This window comes from Cryptomeria japonica, chromosome 4 (assembly GCF_030272615.1).
Source record: "Cryptomeria japonica chromosome 4, Sugi_1.0, whole genome shotgun sequence".
Taxonomy (NCBI): domain Eukaryota; kingdom Viridiplantae; phylum Streptophyta; class Pinopsida; order Cupressales; family Cupressaceae; genus Cryptomeria; species Cryptomeria japonica.
In genome coordinates, this window is record NC_081408.1 from 341,269,089 (window position 1) to 341,288,244 (window position 19,156).

At 37.0% G+C, this 19,156-nt stretch overlaps 1 protein-coding gene across 3 annotated transcripts in view; it reads right to left on the bottom strand.

Moving 5' to 3' along the window:
- Positions 1-19,156, bottom strand: part of LOC131063605 (uncharacterized) — a 137,533-nt gene that overhangs the window by 108,300 nt on the left and 10,077 nt on the right. For all 3 annotated transcript variants that reach the window (XM_057997481.2, XM_057997480.2, XM_059219818.1), the window contains 10 exons: positions 9,173-9,246; positions 8,716-8,813; positions 8,501-8,604; positions 8,314-8,367; positions 8,014-8,069; positions 7,870-7,908; positions 7,334-7,475; positions 6,238-6,422; positions 5,787-5,854; positions 5,490-5,562 (listed from right to left, as the gene is read on the bottom strand). In XM_057997481.2, coding sequence (XP_057853464.2) covers positions 5,490-5,562; positions 5,787-5,854; positions 6,238-6,422; positions 7,334-7,475; positions 7,870-7,908; positions 8,014-8,069; positions 8,314-8,367; positions 8,501-8,604; positions 8,716-8,813; positions 9,173-9,246 — 893 coding nt within the window. The remainder of the gene's footprint in view (positions 1-5,489; positions 5,563-5,786; positions 5,855-6,237; positions 6,423-7,333; positions 7,476-7,869; positions 7,909-8,013; positions 8,070-8,313; positions 8,368-8,500; positions 8,605-8,715; positions 8,814-9,172; positions 9,247-19,156) is intronic.

A 19,156-nucleotide genomic window follows, 5' to 3' on the forward strand; every position in this document is an offset into this window, starting at 1 on the left:
TCAATTTATTATTTCTATATATATATATATATATTTGTATATATTATTTATTTTCAGTTATTCTTATAATATAATTTTACTGTAGAACAATTTCTATAAAGTATTATAATAATTATTATATTATTATTTATGATTATATTAATATTAAATTCTGCATAAGAACGTTATCACGCCTCATGTAATTAAGCATACATATTAAGAACATCCCATGTATACCACCGAGAACATAGATATTACTGCTGTAACTCCATAACAGTGTTGTTCCAAACTCATCAATGGTCTATTTTTCTAGTCCATCCCCCCTTCAACCGAACCACCCTCTTATTATTAATATCTCCCAAAATCGAAGAATTGCAATGTTTGAAAGCCAAGAGAAGTGTCTCTTAACAGAACGCATTTATTCATCATCAATCGATTAATGCTAATGATTCTAGATAACTCACAATCACTGCCACTTCAATCGTACATGTCATATCTGAACGGTCATTGATTATCATTAATCTTTAGTCTTAATTAGCCTTATCAATCTTTAATTCAGTCTCCTACTAGATATGGATAATTGTGGTCCTCAGTTAATTACTTCTCAAATAAAAACTTCATCGACCATGTATCATTTAGGGGCTCGATACTATGATCGCTAGTTTTAGTACCCATGGCTGACTCGGTGGTTGTCTTGCATGTTACCGTATTTGATTATGGTAATTTCTCTGCTGGTCAAACGCATCTTCCAAATCTTTGTCGCTGAAGACGATATGGAGTTTGAATCAATTGTTGCCATACACAAGATAATCGTTGTTCATCTTGGATTATCATAGTCGCTGCTAGTCATCGGTTGGTCAAATTGATACGGTTGACAAGTCACCATCAATAGCCAACTACTTGATTAATTGTCTTCTCCTTAAATCAATTGCTTGACCATTGATAGTGTTGTTCCTTATTATCTATCGATGCCTTCCCTTATACATCGTAATCCATATTCAAATCACATCTTTAACGCATTCGTTCTTCACTCTAATTGTTATCTTATGATATTCTCGGTTCTACCAATCTGGGACATAATCGATAAATACCTTCATCTGCCACTATACTAGTCGTAAACAGTCAGACATTTATTTGCTGACGTGTAGAAGGTTTGGAGGATATGGATGCTACGTCAAAACTTCCTCCCAATAAGTGTTTGTTTGTTCAAACTCTTCTTAGTCAATGCTGTTTACAATTTTTTCAAGTTGTAATATAATAGTGAGATGATATTAATTTATTCTTTTTGTTTGAATATTTCAATAATATTATTAATAAGGATTATTAATTCATATTAATTAAATACTAATATTTATTAATAAATTTCAAATAGTCATTCAAAATATTATATTAAATAATAATTAGTTCATTTAAGATGTAAATAATGATCAAGGAGGGGACATGACATCTATGTGGTTTTGAGGATCTTCATTTGAGCTTGGTGGCAAAGGCTCTACCCCTCAACCCTACCCTCTATCATAGCAAGAAACACACCCAAGGCACTGCCCCGGAACCCCGCTAGGGGCAAAAACTCTTGAACTTGTTGGAAGCAATGACCCCTGATCCTCACAAAGCTATGGGATATGGAGCCTCATAGTCCTAAAAATAACTGCACAAGATTTTTCATATTTGAGTCAAAATATTGATCATTCTGGATTTATTTCGCCCTATATCAAAGTTCAAGGTCTAGGGTTTAGGGTTTGTGAATTTCCGATTAAGTCTTGTGAAAGAAAAACCCTAACCTTGTTATATTTCATCATTACCTTTTTCCACTTAAGCCAAGGGTCGGTTACCATCGGCGGGGCCATTGTTTTTCCTAAGCATTAAGTTGTTTTCGGTCAGGCCCCTTATATTTTTCCTAAGTCTAAAAATCTTAAATATTTCGGCCGGTGGATAAAGGCAGAGTAGATCTTGCGGTTCGCGCAGCCCCGCAGACGAAGGTGCAAGAAAGATAAAGACCACGACATCACGAGATGATGCCACATGTCCTCGGCGGAGAAGGGTAAACCAGTAGTTTGACTTTTCAAAATCTCATGTTACCGATTCTCAGGAGGTAAAGACCGGTTTACTAATGGCTCCATCAATTTGCACGTGTTTCAAATGGATGGTGATGTTATAATCTAGGCGAAAAGGTGCTCGATTTTTAATTTGCAAAGGTTGGCGGATACCATGACTATGAGGTAAAGAGAGAATGGATCCAACATTCCTTGTGACCCCATGAAGGAAAATGCAAGAAGTTTATAGACCACGCCATCACAAGATGATGCCACGTGTCCTGGACCGATGAAGAAGACCGACGGTGGGGCCACTGACAGTGTTGGGCTAGAAGATGATGTGGCACTGCTACATCACATGTTTAATGGGTCCACAAGCCACGATGGAGGATCAATTGCCATATTGATCATTAGTGATCGCTTGATTTGCCAGGTTGGGCAGGATCTACGACAGTTTCAAACTGATTTTTAAGAGGGTCATTAAGGGTATTGGTTGTCACCCGCGCGGGAAACATAGAATGAACGGAATACAGGCCTGTCAACTTGGAGCAGATAGCGACAAGTTGGAATTTTTGAATGCCGACTCATCCCTAAGGGACCTTGTGGAAGGTTTCTATTGGGTCAAGGTTGATTTGACAAGAAGGGACAACTGTTTCAAAGGGTATAAGGGGAATTGGAATAACTTCTGAGTTGGATATGAAGGATCACGGGTTCCCCGTTGAAATCAGAGATTACTTGTTGACAGGGATTCTGAAGCTGAAACTGTACGCTCAAGGAGGAATAAGATCAGAACAAAATCATTCGCATAAGGTGAGCCTATGCAGGAAGCAGTGGATTGTTGGCCTAGAGATGACAGTGACCTGGGTTTGATAGGCATGATTTCTGGAATCCATAGCTGGCAAGATGAGTAGAAAACATTGGGATGATGATTCTTCACATGAGTGAGCACCGCCATTTTTAAATTGAGCTTCGATTATAAATCTAGTAGGGTGGTGATTAATGGGTAGAAAAAGATACAAACTTCTTCATTTTCTAAGAGCATTTTTTCATCAGCAAAGAAGATGGTGTTTGAACAGGATTGTGCATGGAGTTGCTGCATTTTTTTTGACACTAGATGGATGTTCTTTCTCTGGTATGAGGTTGCTCATTGTCAGAGGGGTTGTGAAAGTTTGGAGGATTGTCAAAGGGGGTGTGAAAGCCTTTTCTTATCAAAAAAAGCCACCCATGACACATTCTCTGCTCTTACTCAGCCAATAGCTGGCAGAGTGTTTGAGGAAGGAGCCCGCAGGGAACTGAAAGAAGGATTTGTTCGAGTAAAGAGTGGTAGCCAGTCATCTCTGCAACGGCATGGAAGTTGCAATGCCTTCTCAACATATTATGTTTTCCCTTAAGGTCCTCTTTTCACTTCCTCTAATCAGGGGCATAAAAGTTGGAGATCTTCCTCTAGTTTGGGGGCAATTTTACTTCTTGCCAAGATCTGGTTTCCTTTCCGAGAAGGGAAACGCTATGTAAAACAGAATGGGCATCTCAAAGTCCATCTGAAGGTGTCAGGGTGATAACAGCACGGCTCAAGCATTTTTGTTTCTACCAATAATCAGTTGAAGATTTTGATTCCACTTCATCTCAAGTACTGGCATATGGATAAGGAATATTTTGTAACAGAAATGCTTATGGCCTCCTTGGCTTAATTTTTCCGGTGACATGTGTCCTTAGGCCTAAAGCTTGTTGCTCCCTTGTTTTCTATAAATGGGAAATCAAGGCCATAAGAAAGGGTTCCAAAATCTCTGAATAGGGTCTCTTTAGGTAGGTCCGGTCTGCAAGATTAGGTTCCGGTTTTGGGAAGTCATGAGAAAATAGCAGAAATTGTAATGTCATTTTGTAGAGCAAAATACAAGGTAGTTACCAATTTCAGATTTCAAGTGGGTTATTTTGTAAATGATATGTATTATGTTATCTGATAGAAGATGGCTTTTGAAATTTAACACAGATACAGTTTCAAATCCTTACTCTCCTGTGTGTGACTTTGTTTTCTTTTGAGTAAATGGAATCAAGGGTTTCATTTACTTGTTGCATTGTTATGATGTATGTAGTTTTCCATTCTATGCTTTAATCCAAGGGGTTAATTAAAATGTTTGAATCCTTACTCTCCTGTGTGTGACTTTGTTTTCTTTTGAGTTAATGGAATCAAGGGTTTCATTTACTTGTTGCATTGTTATGATGTATGTAGTTTTCCATTCTATGCTTTAATCCAAGGGGTTATTAAAATGCTTGAATGAAATTACAAAGAGATAATGCCTGTACTAGGATTTGGTAAGTAGTTCGGGTAAGAAATTGCAAAAAGAGCAGTACTGTAGGCAAAATCGTTTAAGGTCAAATCAGTTGTTAGATAAATTTCTTTCAATTTTCAGTAATATTTCTGAAACTCTGTAGCCCAATGGATAAGACACTGGTATTTGCTAGCAGGCGTCGTTAGGTTATAAATTTCTTCTTGTTTATTTCATTTATGATTTGTCATAAATAATTTTAAAATCAAGACATATTTCCAAGTTTAATGTATGTTTGAGTTGTCCCACCCATCTTATGCTCCAGGTAGGTTGAGGATCACTGAAGGATTTGCCATCCTTGAGCATTCTCCTTTTCTGTCGAGCCTTTACATGAGATTATCTGCCTTGTTTTAGTGAATCTGTGAATGTGGTGTAGAGATCAAGAAGTTCGCTAAAGGGATTACCCTCCCGGGTTTTGCAAAGCCCAAAGTGTAGAAGGATCTTATATCCTTGTCGCAATTAGTCCAAGTTCTTGAGGATTTTAATAGTTGGAATTGGCTTCTCCATGAGTATTTGAAGAATCAACTTGGTTTCTGTTTCTCACAGTGTAAACCCGTTTTTGGGAACCAACAGAACCAAAGCAACCTGACTTGGATGCTTCAACTTTCCAACATGTTGCACTTCAGTCCAAGTGAGCACAATTTTAGTGAAAGTGGCAGTGGCACTACTTATAGTTCTTCAAATATTCCTATATCATCTAATGTCAATGATAATGCCAGCGTTGGTGGTTTAGTAAGTCCTTATGACACTGAAAATTGATTGTTGAACTTGATATCATAATTATAATATTGAGCTTGAAGTTGGAACAATAGATATTTTATAATACTGGTCATTTATGTTTTAAATGACATTAGAGTATATCGTGGTTTTGTTGACTATTTATATTTATTATTTTCACATACTTTTTGTACCGACAAACCCAAAACAAACTGAGCCCTGATTTCATTTTGCTAGATCTATGAACCTAAACTAAAATTCATACGAGAACCAGCAATATAAAAATTATTGTATGCAATGGTTTGGTTGGTGCTTTGGGCCCTTTAAATCAATGCTACATAATCACTTGAAGGGACATCCAGATGCACTCACTAACTGTTCTCTCTGTACTTACCCATGCAAACAAAAGATTTGAATGTTGATGAGATATGCTTACCACTCAGGGAGTCTTTCATTCTTAAGTATAGGACGTTGCCAATCCTCAATTTCTGTCTCCCACCTGCGATAATCTGCAAAGAAAATATGAAGCATCTTGGATGTATTAATGGAAAGTGAAATGCATACAAAGCATCAACAGATATTCGCTACATAGACAAATCGTGCAACAGATATTCTTCACCAATGCATGTGATAGAATTTGAATAAAGTTCCTATTAAAAATGAGAAATTTTAATAAAGAACAACTTCCATCAATGACAACTGTCTATTAAATAAATACAATACAGTTAATTACCCATCAAAGCATCATGCACTAAATTTACAGCTGACTCTTCTGAGGTGCCATAGAATTGTGTGTATCTCCTGAAGTTCAATGAACAGAAACAATCCATTAATTAAGATCAACATTACTTCAAAATGTTGCAATACTGGAGGAAAAAAGATCATGTATCTAGGATTTCTCTGACTGAAATGACCTCAAAATCACAAAAATGTCAGCTACCAAAAGATTATACCAATAATTAACCCCATCTATTGATTTTCCTCAAGGCAGAAACGCAATCTTCATTTACAGTGCCCAACTAAAGGAAAGCAAAAGTAAACTTGGTGTCCTTGCGAATTCAGAAGAAGTTTCACTCCTATGTTCTGCAGGTTTTTAGACCATTCTTGTACACCACAAAATATCATTTACAGTTAAATGATACTTTTCAACATAATTCATATTTATTAAATTATATGAATATTACCTTAAATAAGTACTTCCTTTAACAAATTTTACTTTAGGTGAGGCCCACGCTAAAGCAAAAACTATCGAACATGTTCCATGAGGTTCAACCATTGCTGAGGCAGCAACTGCAGCACAGACAGCTTCTCCAGGTAAGGAGGCAAAACTACAGCCCGCATTCCAATTCTCGTCATCAAAATGTTGTTGCTATAATTTCAGAAAAATAAACAAGAGTAAACTCAGAAAATTGGAAAATGTGAACCAAAAACTTGAATTGCATATTACATAAAAGTAATCTGATCACATTCACAATAGAGTAACATTGACAACAAAAAACAATATTGATTCTGCTACTAGATTCACCCATTGATAGCAAAACAAACTCCATTGAACCATTAAGTTTAATTGTAGCGCATGCACCTGTTCATTATGCATTTTACATCTAGATTACTAGATCATCCAAAAATAAGCAGCAATCCATACAAATGGTTATTATTTTTAAAATACATCCCTAAATGTACATATTACTTAGTCATTAGATGGAAGGACCAGATCTTCTGAATCTGACTTACATTAATCATACTTGGAAACATAAAGCCAAAGGTATGGCTAGAGATACACATAACAAGGGCCACCTGGTTGACCTAAGTTTTATAAGCAGAGCTGAAATAGTCATACCACAAAAAAATTTAAAATGCCTTTAGAACTTTAGATTCATATCATACGCACATAATAACTTATGACCGTAAATAAATCTCTTTTTATTGGGAGCTTGTGCCTACATTTATTGGCAACCAGACTAAGAATTTATAATATTAGATAATATTTCCTGTCCAAATCCTAGCAGAGTTCATAGCTGCCCAGACGACAATCTAAATTGATATGCACAACAAAGCTATTTCTCTATCAAATAGCTATACAAGTATCACCAAAGGTTAACACGAGCTATTACTCTTGTCTTATTGATCAATTAGGCACTTCTGTGATCTCACTTCTTGCTTTGGTGTTCACATCATCAAAATATTATAACTAATCATCAAAGATACTGAAAATTTGAAACTTCAGTACTCCATGCAGTAAAGCATGTGCTGTCATAAAGCAATGCATCGAACATATACCTTTTTCATTGTCAGCCACATATCCTTGGCAGAGGTATAACTTTTTCCAGACAACCCAAAGCATGGCAGTACAGAAACATCTACATTCTCTGTTTGACGAGAAGCAATTGCAAAAGTAACAGGAGGATAACCTTTTGCAGTTCTGCATTACACATAGAAGATTAATATTAGTGACCAATGAACATACAAGAATCTGTGAATTGTAAAAGAAAAGCAGCACCATGGGCCAAGCATACAAGCAAGGGCAGTGATTCAGATGATCTCTTGAGTCGAAATAGAAAAGCACCAGTACATAATCATGGCAAAAGCGGAGACCATATAAGCAGGATCCATAATAAAAATTATGGTGAGAGAATTTCAATTTGTCAACCAAGCATAAAAATATCAAGACCCCACCTTCCAAAAGATCAAGCAAACATCAAGGACACTTTGTCATTTAGACAATTGCGGGATAGTTGGGAGCATCAGAAAGCAAGTCTCAAGGGAAAACTGCAAACCAACCCTCAGCATAAAGTATTCAAGGATGGACGACTTGCTTGTGATGTAGAAGCATGCCACGTGCTCCATCAATGCTTCTGTATCACAAAACGAAACAAATAACCTTAAATAATTTCTCAAAGCATAAACAAAACTGAAAAAGAAACCAACAGAATATAGTAGAAAACTATAGCTCTCCTTACATGAAAGGCTGATTGACGTGACCTCCTGATAGATGAGAAGCTCCACCAATCGAATTCTGAATTTCAACATAATGATTAGAGATTTTTGGAAAAGCTATCACCAAACGTACAGAAGATGAGAATATACAAAGTCATTTGTAATTGCACCACATGCAAAAGAACATCACTGTCATTGTGAATATAATTCATTATGAAGACTGAAAATAATTCTTATAAGATCTCACATGGTACCACAATACAGTTGCTCTTAACTGCTCACAAATCTAATGTAGCTAGTGAAGCTTAAAGGATTGTACTTACAGCCCACGTAAAAAGCAAGCTCACATTCGCTGCTTCTTTGCCTGTGTTCACTAGCTACAAATAACAACAAACACATAGGGCTTTCTTAATCAATAATCCCCAAGAGATTCAATCACCCCAAAACTTTCAAATTGCAAATTGTATATTTTGAATAAATAAAGATGACAGGCTGCAGATAAATTCTCACAGTATAAACAAAAGCACACGTAGGTAAACTACTTTCTCGATAATTGTGTGGAATGAAGGGTGAGATCTGTCGGCATGAAATCTTCAGCTCGGGGTCTGGCTCACCTGGAGGAGAAATGCAACCAATTTCATGCAGCGAAATGATTTTTTATAGAGCTATTGCCATCGAACCAGTGCAAGGTACAGAACTCAAACATTAACAGTAAGCACTGATACCATCATATATTGTCCAAGCTCTTGGAAAAAGTGCATGATATGTTGAATATTGACCATCTAAACCCCAATCCCATGTAGAAATCCCATCATCTCCTTTACTGCAAAATGAAAAAGATTTTGGATACTGAACGCCCAAAACAAAAATTTGTAAGCCTGAATAGATGGCAATTATTAATGCCTACCCAGGCATGGATACAACATAAAACACACACGATTGAAACAAAATTGAGTGGTAGCATAAAGATATGATCCATAATCTCAAACAAAGCATAAGTAAACATATATCGATGATTCACATTAGCTTTGGGTTTTTTGTCTCCTATATCTAAATATAATTTTTCTAACATCCAATGCTTCCAAATGAAAAAAATATATATTTACTACGCCATTCCATTAAAAATATCCAATAAATAATTGAGGGAAATACATCACGTAATCAGGAGGCTTATAGCCTTACCCAAGATCTTCAGGACATCCAGGAGCCAATACAGATGCATATTCTTTCCTTCCTCCATCTCTAGAAACAAAAATCTAGGTCATGGACCAAAAAACTGGGTGAGACCTGTTGTCATCATGCACTGCAATTCTACTTTTTTGGAGTGTATAAATTATTTCATGACTTAATGTACAACTTAACAACACCACTTATATGAGCTCAAGTTCTCAATTATACACACTGAGTTCTCACAATGATCTTTAAAGGCAGAGATAAGCACAGGTAAGTATCCCAAAACAAAATAGATAAAATACATAAGTTATAGTCAGGTATCTTTTAATATTTTTGGCAAAATATTTACTCCCTAAGCTACATTATTAGGTCCTGATGTAAGACAACATTATTTATCTGTTAACCATTATTCAATAAAATCAATCCTACCAACAAATTGAATTTGACTATTTTTTCTTGAAGTAAAAGCTTTAGTTGAAAAACCTTTAGAATTTGACGGTATAAATCTGTCTAAAATCCCATTGGAGAAAACTAGAATAATAGGCCTTATACCTGGATGCTTCAATAGATGTTACAAAAATAAAGTCATGAGATAATAGTGTACATGTTTTTAACATTTTTTCAAATAAAAGTGACTGATTTGTAGTTCTACATGTGGCCTACTGAATTTAAAAAGGATTAAGGATAGAGAGACAGCTTCTGGGATGGCAACAAATTTTCCCCAATTTTTGGATGGTGGGGGCCACCTATTAAAATCACTCAAAAAGCCAAAAAAAGTTGACATTTTAAACAGAAAATACAATGCGCTGAATTTGTAATGACAATACTCTCCCCCTTTTAGCTTTTTAGGGGTGTTTAGCAATGTTGTCCTCAAAAAGCTTAATTTTTAAATATTTTTCTGCAACAAATGGTGCAGGCTGTCCAGTCTTAAAATGGGGGATCCATAACAGGGAGATCCAGGATGTCAGCCAGATCCTTGGGGAAGCAACCCCATGAATAATACTGCAATATTTAGAGAGCTAGCACAATTAAGGCAAGAGGGCATAGTGGAGCACTATGTGGCAAATTTTCAAAGGCTATCAGTGATGGTTCCAGATGTGACAGAGAGGAGTCTCATAGTTCTTTTTGTAGAGAATCTATCTGAACCATTCAAGGGTTTGGTAAGGGCATTTGATCTTAATTGCTTGCAAGAGACCATTAGGAGGTCCCTAAATTTAGAGGATTCAGTGACCAAAAGCAGATTCTACTCCAAGAATACACCACCAATTCAGCACAAGAAGCCTCCTCAGAAGAGTGTCCCTCAACCGAAGGCACTACCCCCAAAATCAAACAAGGTTGAGGAATCCAAGAATGAACTTCGAATGAAATAATTATGCTTCACTTGTAGAGATCCATGGGAGCCAAGTCAGAAATGTTTGGGAATGGGACAAATACATTACATAGAAGTGGTTTCCGATGAGGATTCAGAGGTAGATGAGCCTAAGCCTGAGGTTATTGTGGGTGAAGCTGAGTGGGAAGACCAATAAGGAAAGCATCTAAGCGGCACACTTGTAGCACTGTCAGGAGCACCTAGATATCACTCTTTTTGCATTAGGGGAGTCTTACAATGGCAAAGGGTGATAGTTTTGATCAATAGTGGGGCCACCCAAAATTTCATTGATGAGAGATTAGTGGCTAAGATGGATTGAGGATAGAAGATTTTGAAGGGTTTAATGTTACGGTAGCAGACAGGTATACAATTCCAATCATAGGAGTTAACAATTGGATTTGACCCTAAAGGGACACAAGGCGAGATGACTTCTACGTGATAGGCATTGGTGAGACAGAGTTGGTACTAGGAGTGCAATGGCTGCACTCACTTGGTGAATACACACAAAATTATCAGACCTTGGAGTTGGAGTTTGAATCTAATGAGGAGGTATTTTTCGTGGTATTTCCAACAAGAGTCCTATGATGGTTTTGGCCAAGAGGATGGAGAAAGCTTTTTACATAGAGACCAAAGGGGCTTGGGCAGAAAAATGCTTGATTACAGATACAGGTCAATCCAAGGATGAGAGGTCCTGCCATGTTGATATTCAATCCATCTTGGATAAACATAGCAAGGTGTTTGATGAAATTCCTCCTGGTTTACCACCAAATAGGAGCTTTCAGCATGTGATTGAGCTTGAAGAAGGGACAAAACCCATCATCGTTACTCTTTATCGACTTCCTAGGAAATACAAGGAAGAGATTGCGAAGGCAATTAAGTGTTGAAGTGATCAACCTCTAGGACCTGCAAACAGCTATAAACCTTCACAAGGGAGAAGAGATAATTCAATATAAATGATAATGTATTGAGAGATGAATATACAATGTATAATATGCCTGCTTAAAGCAAGGCGTGAGAGGTGAGCACCGGTAGGGGATGAGGTTAGATATAACCACTTGCCAACTAATGGCACAACTAACTAAATGTAGGTAGGCAATAAAATATATTAAACCATACCTAACACCTAGGGAATTATAATTTGCCTAAGTAAGCTTAAGCTATGAGTAAATATATTTTACTCCAACACTCCCCCTTATGTGCAACTTAAAGAGAAGATTATTATGCAATATGGGTCTCGGCTACAAAACCATTTTAGGTACCCATGTACAAAGAAAATGCAATACAAAGAATATCTCACAAAGCGAGCAAAGGAAAAAACCCTATGGAACAAAACTCCTCTCCAAAAGAGATAAATAAACAAGATGTATGGATGGAAGAATCAATCACACCCCCCAAGGACTACATACATCATGTATAAACAATCACATATCCCCTCATAGGAAGGAAGAAAGGAGACTACATAGCCCCCCCACAATGAAGAATGTCCTCCGAAAATGGTGAGTGCTTGAAGACAAAACGTAGTCCAATGCCTACAAACAACATTTCTCCCCTTGGGAAGAAGATACACCAAGTACAAATGCAGGAATGCTTCTCATTCTGGATAGGAATTAGGAAGTGGAATCAAAATGTAGGATGGTGATGCTTTTGAAATCTGATCATGTGTCACCAAGACCTTGGAAGATGATGCCATGAACCAATCAGGAACATACCCAATCATAAGAGAAGGTGACAAACAAGCAACCACTGGAAATTGATCTTGAACAGGCTCCAAAGACAAATAAGATGAAAAACTGATGTGTCACAAGACACACAACAATCATCAAATAGGAGAGATAAACCCTCAAATGTGTCCTCCAAATCTGAAATGTGAAATTCCACAAACAATGCACCAATGTCTAGCAAATACGAATCCCAATCAAGAAGACAAATAGATACCTAATGCTCAAGAATTATGGAAGCCTCTAGTGAAGGCAGATCAACTATCTCTAACAAAGAATCAAGAACCTCTAAAGAATCTGCAACCTCATCTGAAGTTTCCAAAACCTCCAAAGGATCACAACTATAGATCATTTTCTCTAAAGAAAAAAGAGACATTGAAATCGGAAAGAGGGTCATCACGAGATGGCGGAGGATCATAATCTCCATATACCTCCCAAATGTGAGTCCAAAGAGCATGTGGGCATTCAAAATGAATAAGTGACTCCAAAGTGTCATAATCAACATTATCAAAGATAACTCTAAAGATATGAGCCCTGTAGCCTTTCCAAATGCTAATCTTACAAGGTGTGCTAGGACAAGGAACTTCATTATACAAATATGGCAATAAATGGTGCTCACTAAGATGAGTGAGGATAAAATCACTCCATTGCCTATAGTTCCCCTCCTCTAATATAAAAGAAAAACTCATTTGACTATCCTCTAAAAAATTACAAGGATAGTGCCATCACAAAATATAAGCTTCCAAAATAGATAAAGAACCTGATTTGCAACAAAATATGTTGCCCCTTAAGGGCGATGGGTTGCTGGTTTCACATGCCAACAAGAAAGCAATCTCCACGATCATCAACGGGTCAAATTATCAAGCAAGCAATCTCCAAGTCACCAAGCACCAATTCCAAATTCCAAGTCACAAACATTAAACACAACTCGGTAAAATAGTAACCTTCTAAAGGCACGCGGGCTCCCACAGAACTTTGACATCCACCACTCATTTCCCACGTTCAAACATTAAGCAAGTGCCTTGATTACTAAAGCATCGTGGAAGTATCCTCCTCGAAAATGTGGGGTAACCCCCATATATAGTACATGGGCCCACCAATCTACAGCTAATGCAAAAACCCTTTGCAAATATAAAATCGATGTTGTAGAAAGGAAATCTGCCTATAATGGAGTGCTGATACAAACTTGTCAAGCCTTCATATAAAACGCCTCTACTAAAAAGGATCATGACCTTATAGAAGTACTGACCAAAAAGAAAGGTGGCGCTTCTAACAAAGATGCATGCAACCACTCAATTGAAGATCACAAACCAAACACGGGTAGATGGAAGCTATAGCAAAGCAAACAAGCCACCCAATGTGTAAACTCCAGCCACCCCAATCAATATTTTGCGCTGATCATACAACAAATGAAGTATTGGTCAACAATAATGTGTTGACAGAGAATTAAATGAAGATATGTGTGCCAATCTAAGAAATCCACAACGAGCCCTTCAAAAAATGCCCTAGGCGCACGTTGTAAGAGGGAGCCACAACCATAAACCGTAAAAAGACGAGCAATGATCAAATTATTGTCTCCAAATGTGTCCAATCTGGAAATATGAATAAACGCTGATCCAAACAATAGTTTGCCACAAAAATAAAGCATAGGCAAACTTTTACTCGACCAAAAGAACCGCCAATCAAGCAAATGGGGAAAGTTGCTAAGAAAGGTATGCCAAGCCCAAAAGAAGGCCCTTAGACAGGAAGTTACACCGTCACTTGAGCTACCAATGCTTGATGATGAAGGGAAATTGGTTTTGGAACTAGAAGCTATCATTGATTAGAGAGAAAAAAGTTGAGAAACAAAACCATCTCAAAGTATTTGGTGAAATGGAAGAACCTTCCACTCGAGGATACTACATGGGAAGGAGTGGAGATTTTTAAACACCCAAGTTTGAAGTTATATGAGGGAAAGCGATTCGGAGAAGAGAGATTGTCATATCCCTACCCTAGTTGAGTCAGCCCATTAGTCTTAAAAAGTGTTTTTAAACACTAACAAATATATATAATAATATTACTATTATTAATTAATTTTAAAAAGAATAATAATAGTTTTTATTTGGTGGCTGACCTAGGCACTCTTTTTTGGCACCACTTTTGGGCCCTCGTGCCTCCATATTGATATGTGTGTGTGTATTGTTGGGCACCAAAGGAGGGTATGGTTGGATTTTTGGACAAATTTCTAGTATGACTGGCACCTCCAAGACAAAAATCCTATTGATGTGAACAGGTTGAACAAAACCCTAACCTATGTTCGATTCAATATTTCAGCCCTACACATTCCTAATCAGTCCTTTGACTTTTCTAAGCAGGTTTAAAGGCCATTGGGATAGAAATACAAGTCTAGCATGCAGAGGAAAGTTAGTTCAAATTGAGCTATCATTAGGCATCATTTTTGGATGTTCATATTGTTGGCATATTTGTCATTGATGTCAACAGGAGATATGCAGAGATGTCACTATCTACAGATCATATGATATACCTTGTGTTGTCACTATTTGGTTTTGGTTTCCGATCCGACTTGCATTACACTGTTTCAGGATCAAACTCACGGCAATCATGGGACAATCTGTGCATTGATTCTCATTCATCTTTTCTTGCGTCTTCAAAAAACAGTATTCATGCTTTTCTTTACAGTATCCATGCCTTCCTTCAATCCCATGACATAGCATTTGAACAAATCCGGATTTGTCTCTAAGTTTTATTTTCTCAAAACGCCAAAGCTTTGATTCGAGACATTCTTCAGTATGTTCTTATTTGCTTATCATATACCAGATTGATGGCATGTAATCAAAGCTCTTATCAATCTCCACTCATAGCTTTGAATGATTTAAAAATATTACTCATGATCTGAATCAGTTTTGTTTGGTTGTAACGTATGTAACTATGTAACCAATACGTTTGAAATCAGTTCTCATTTATTTTTGGTTTGGTTTTAAAGCGAGGAACAAGACAGTTCAAAATAATAAAAAAGAACATTGTTAAGGAGTAACAAATAACCAAAATTTAAACAATCACAACCGAAATTAAACCACCACACAATCTTTATATGGCCCACACAATCATTGTAGTTTTTAGGTGTTGATTGTGAATAGAATGATTAAGAAGAAGGTCTATGTGAGAAGTTAAGCGCAGTGTGTGTGGACCAGAGAAACGAGAATCACCCAAACTCACCCAAACTCGGTGAGTTTGGGTCAGAGTCATGCCTCCCGAGTCTGCAGAGCTCAAACTCGGACTCGGCCGAATCCAAGAGGCAAAATGGCCAGACTCGCCGAGTTAGCGAGTTTGGCCTACAATCACCGAACTCGGCGAGTCCAATGCTTGAAACTCAGCTGCCGGCTGGGTTAAATAAAATGACAAAAAAACCATTTTAAAAATATATGAACCTGGCATGATGCCGCAAGGGGCGATGCCCCTTGACCCCACCTTGGGGGCGCTGCCCCCAAACCCCCGTCTAAAAATATGGGGGGAAACTACATCGATAGAAGTAGGGAAAATTTAACCTATGAGTCTAACACTGATTGGATCGACCAGGTAGATATAGAGGCTGAGACTGTAGCCATGGCAGAGCAGGAGCGGAGAGCACGAGCAGAGACAGGAGATTCAAAGGCAGATAGTTACACAGATGTTCCTGATGTTGATGAGCATGGCATGGTGTCATGGGGAGCGGCTATGGTTGTCGAATCATCCAAGACCTACCTTAGACGCCTTTGCAGGGGGTCGGGGCCGAAGGGTGCAAGCTCCTCTGAGCCATAGGCTTGTAGTTGTATTTACCTTTGGTATTTGTATGGAACATTTGATGATGATCATATGATGACGTGGACTTTTTATTCCATGAGTTTAGTAATATTGTATACATTTGACAATATTTATATATCTATGTTTGTTATTTCCTTCAACTACAATTTGCGTTTATGCTTATGTGATTGATATATACTTGTGTATGTAATCAAATGAGCCGAGTTTGATGATGTTATTGTTTCTTTAAGGTGTATTCAATAAAGGGTTCATGAAACAAGTTTTAAATCTTTAAAAATCTCTAAATTTCTTGACTTTTTCACTTTCCCGAGTCCAGCCGAGTCTAACTCCAAGTCCCGAGTCCAATTCCGGGTCAACCTTGCCGAGTCCGAGCCTTGTTTCTTTGGTGTGGACTGAAAAGGATCATTGACGTGAAAGTTGGAATGTGAAGAATACGATTGAAGGAAGATAAAAACATAAGGCTGAGAAGATATATGATTTTATAAAGAAAAGATAAGGTGTCATTGTTGGAGACTCATCTCATGAAAGGTATTATCTCATGAAAACGAACTCCAGTATATACAGAGGGTGTCTTAAAACTTAATACATTCTGGTTTCTCAGTTTGATTTCAGATTCAGAGTATTTAATTTAAGAAATTTGTTATTCAGGTTGAAAAGGCTTTGAACTTGTAATTAATCTCTGAACAATCGGTGACATGTGAAGTGGTGAACTAGTGATTGACATTACCCGCAAGGTATAATGCTAAGATTTCTGCTATAGAAGAAGCTAGGGATCTTAAAACACTTACTATTGATGATTTACATGGAATACAAACTGCTTATGAGAGTAGAACTGTTAATGAAGAAACTACCAAAAGAGAAACTACATTCAAAGCAACAAGGAAAGCCAAAGAAGAAAATTCAGAGTCAGATAATGTTGATAGTGAAGAGCTTGTAGAACTTATAAAGAAACTTAAAAGGGGTTTTAGAAGAAACTTAAAAGGGGTTTTAGAAAGTACAAAGGGAAACTACCCCTCAAATGCTTCAACTGTGGGAAAGTTGGACACTTTGTTGATAAGTGTCCCTAGACCAAAGATGATCAAGACAATGAGGAAGATTTCAAGAAGAAGAATAAAGGCAAACCTTTCTACAAATAGTGAAACTTCTCGAAGAAGGAGAAGAGTTCGTTTGTTAATGAAGAAAGTTCAAACTCAAAGGACGGTAATGAACCTGATGGTGAAGCATTGTTCATGGCAATTGGTTCACCAGATCAAAGTGATCAAGTTGATGTCAAAGAAGGTGAAATAGATCTTGAAGGAGAACTACTATGTGCCCTTGAAGAAATCAACAAATTGAAGAAGGAGAACTCTCAGCACAAGGTTTCAACATTGAAAGAAGTTGAAGTCCTAAAGAATGAACTTGAAGAAGGAAATCAGATGATTATCAAGTTAAAAAGTGAAATTGAATAAGGTAAGAAAAGGGAAGAGGTAATACATTCAAAAAATTTGTCTAAATCTGAAGAATGTATGGTTTTAGAAAATAAATTAGTGGCTTTACAACATGATCTAGAACAATATAAAAGTGAGTCAGATATAAAAGCAAAATTTGTTAAAAGTTGTAACCTATTGGATGAAATGCTAACTAAACAAAGGTCAAATAAGAATGCATCTAGTTTGGGTTAGCAACAGGGGTATTCACAATGGCATTTTCCTACTAGAAGATTGACAAAAAACAAATATTATTCTTTTCATGGCTATTGTAATCTTTGCAACTACTTTGGTCATAAAGTTGTTAATTGCAGAATTGTGCCACGAAGGAAAGTTAATTTTATTAGAAGAAATTATTTTGATTATTTTAAAGATTTTAGTGTAATATGTTTTAATTGTCAGAATGTTGGTCATATTGCAAAAAATTGTCACATGCATTTTGCAAAAAAGAAAAGAGCTGAAAACAAGTTCTTCAAGACAAAAACAAAGAAAGTATGGATGAAGAAAGGAGACAAGAAGTCAGAAAATTCCATGATTGCTCAATTTATGTGTGACAAGGAAACAAGGAGTTTGATTGTTGCCAACTTTGCAAGGTTAGTCTAAGCCTTTTATATGTGTGAGCTTAACTTCAATCATCTGGTAAATGTTGTTCAAATTGATGGCTTTTATTGGTGATGTGAAAAACTATTGCACAACCTTGGAAGATTGCACCGCCTTCGTGTAGTTGTACTATGTTGGCAAAGCGGTGTGGTTTGATTTCGCCAAAGTGATCCTTGTCTCTTTGTTCATAAAGTTAGATTAGATTTAGCATAGCTTTCTCAACCCTTACTCTTTACTTTTTGCATATTTCAAATCAAAAAATCCTAAAAACGAGCCATTCAAAGTTAAATCATTCGCAAGTCAATTCCTTGAAATTGCAAAACTGTCTAATCTTCTTTGAGAACACGTAAGGCCCCTTGGATTACCAATATATCACATCTGCCAATTGAGTCACGTTTGTTGCATGAAGGAACCTTGGAGTTAACCATTTGAACTTGTCGCAATCTTAGCATGCGGTTAAACTTTGATCAAGAGAGAGTGAAGTGACCGTTGGGAACTTTATTCTGTGTTAGACGCTATCCTAAAAAACACGTCAACAAGTCCCTTTTTCATCTTCCTCAAAATGGCAACTTTATCCTTATAGAAGATTTCCAAAAGAAAGTTTCTATTCTTGCTCCTTGGCGAACTTTATACTTAGCCAATTTCATCTTCATCTTGTCCATGTAGGCGAATGTGTTGGCAAGGAATCTTTTAGATCCTCCATGTTTTTAAAAAAAAAATCTTTCCAAATGCTGGGCGAATGTGTTGAAAAAATATTCCAAGTGGGGGGCGAAATTTCTCTCTTGTATTTCAAACTTGGTCAAATTTTATCCATGGCAAACTTCACCATGTGTTATACCATTCCTTCTTAACCTTGGCAGACTTTGCTTGGTAGCAAGTCATTTATGCTTTGTGTTGGCGGACTTTGGCACTTGTTAAGTCATGTTTGCTTTTCCCTTGGGCGGAGTTTGTGTATTGCCATGCCATTTTGCTACATGTAGGGCGGAGTTTGCTTGTTGTCATGCAATTTTCGCTATGTGATGGTAGGAGTTTGCTTGTT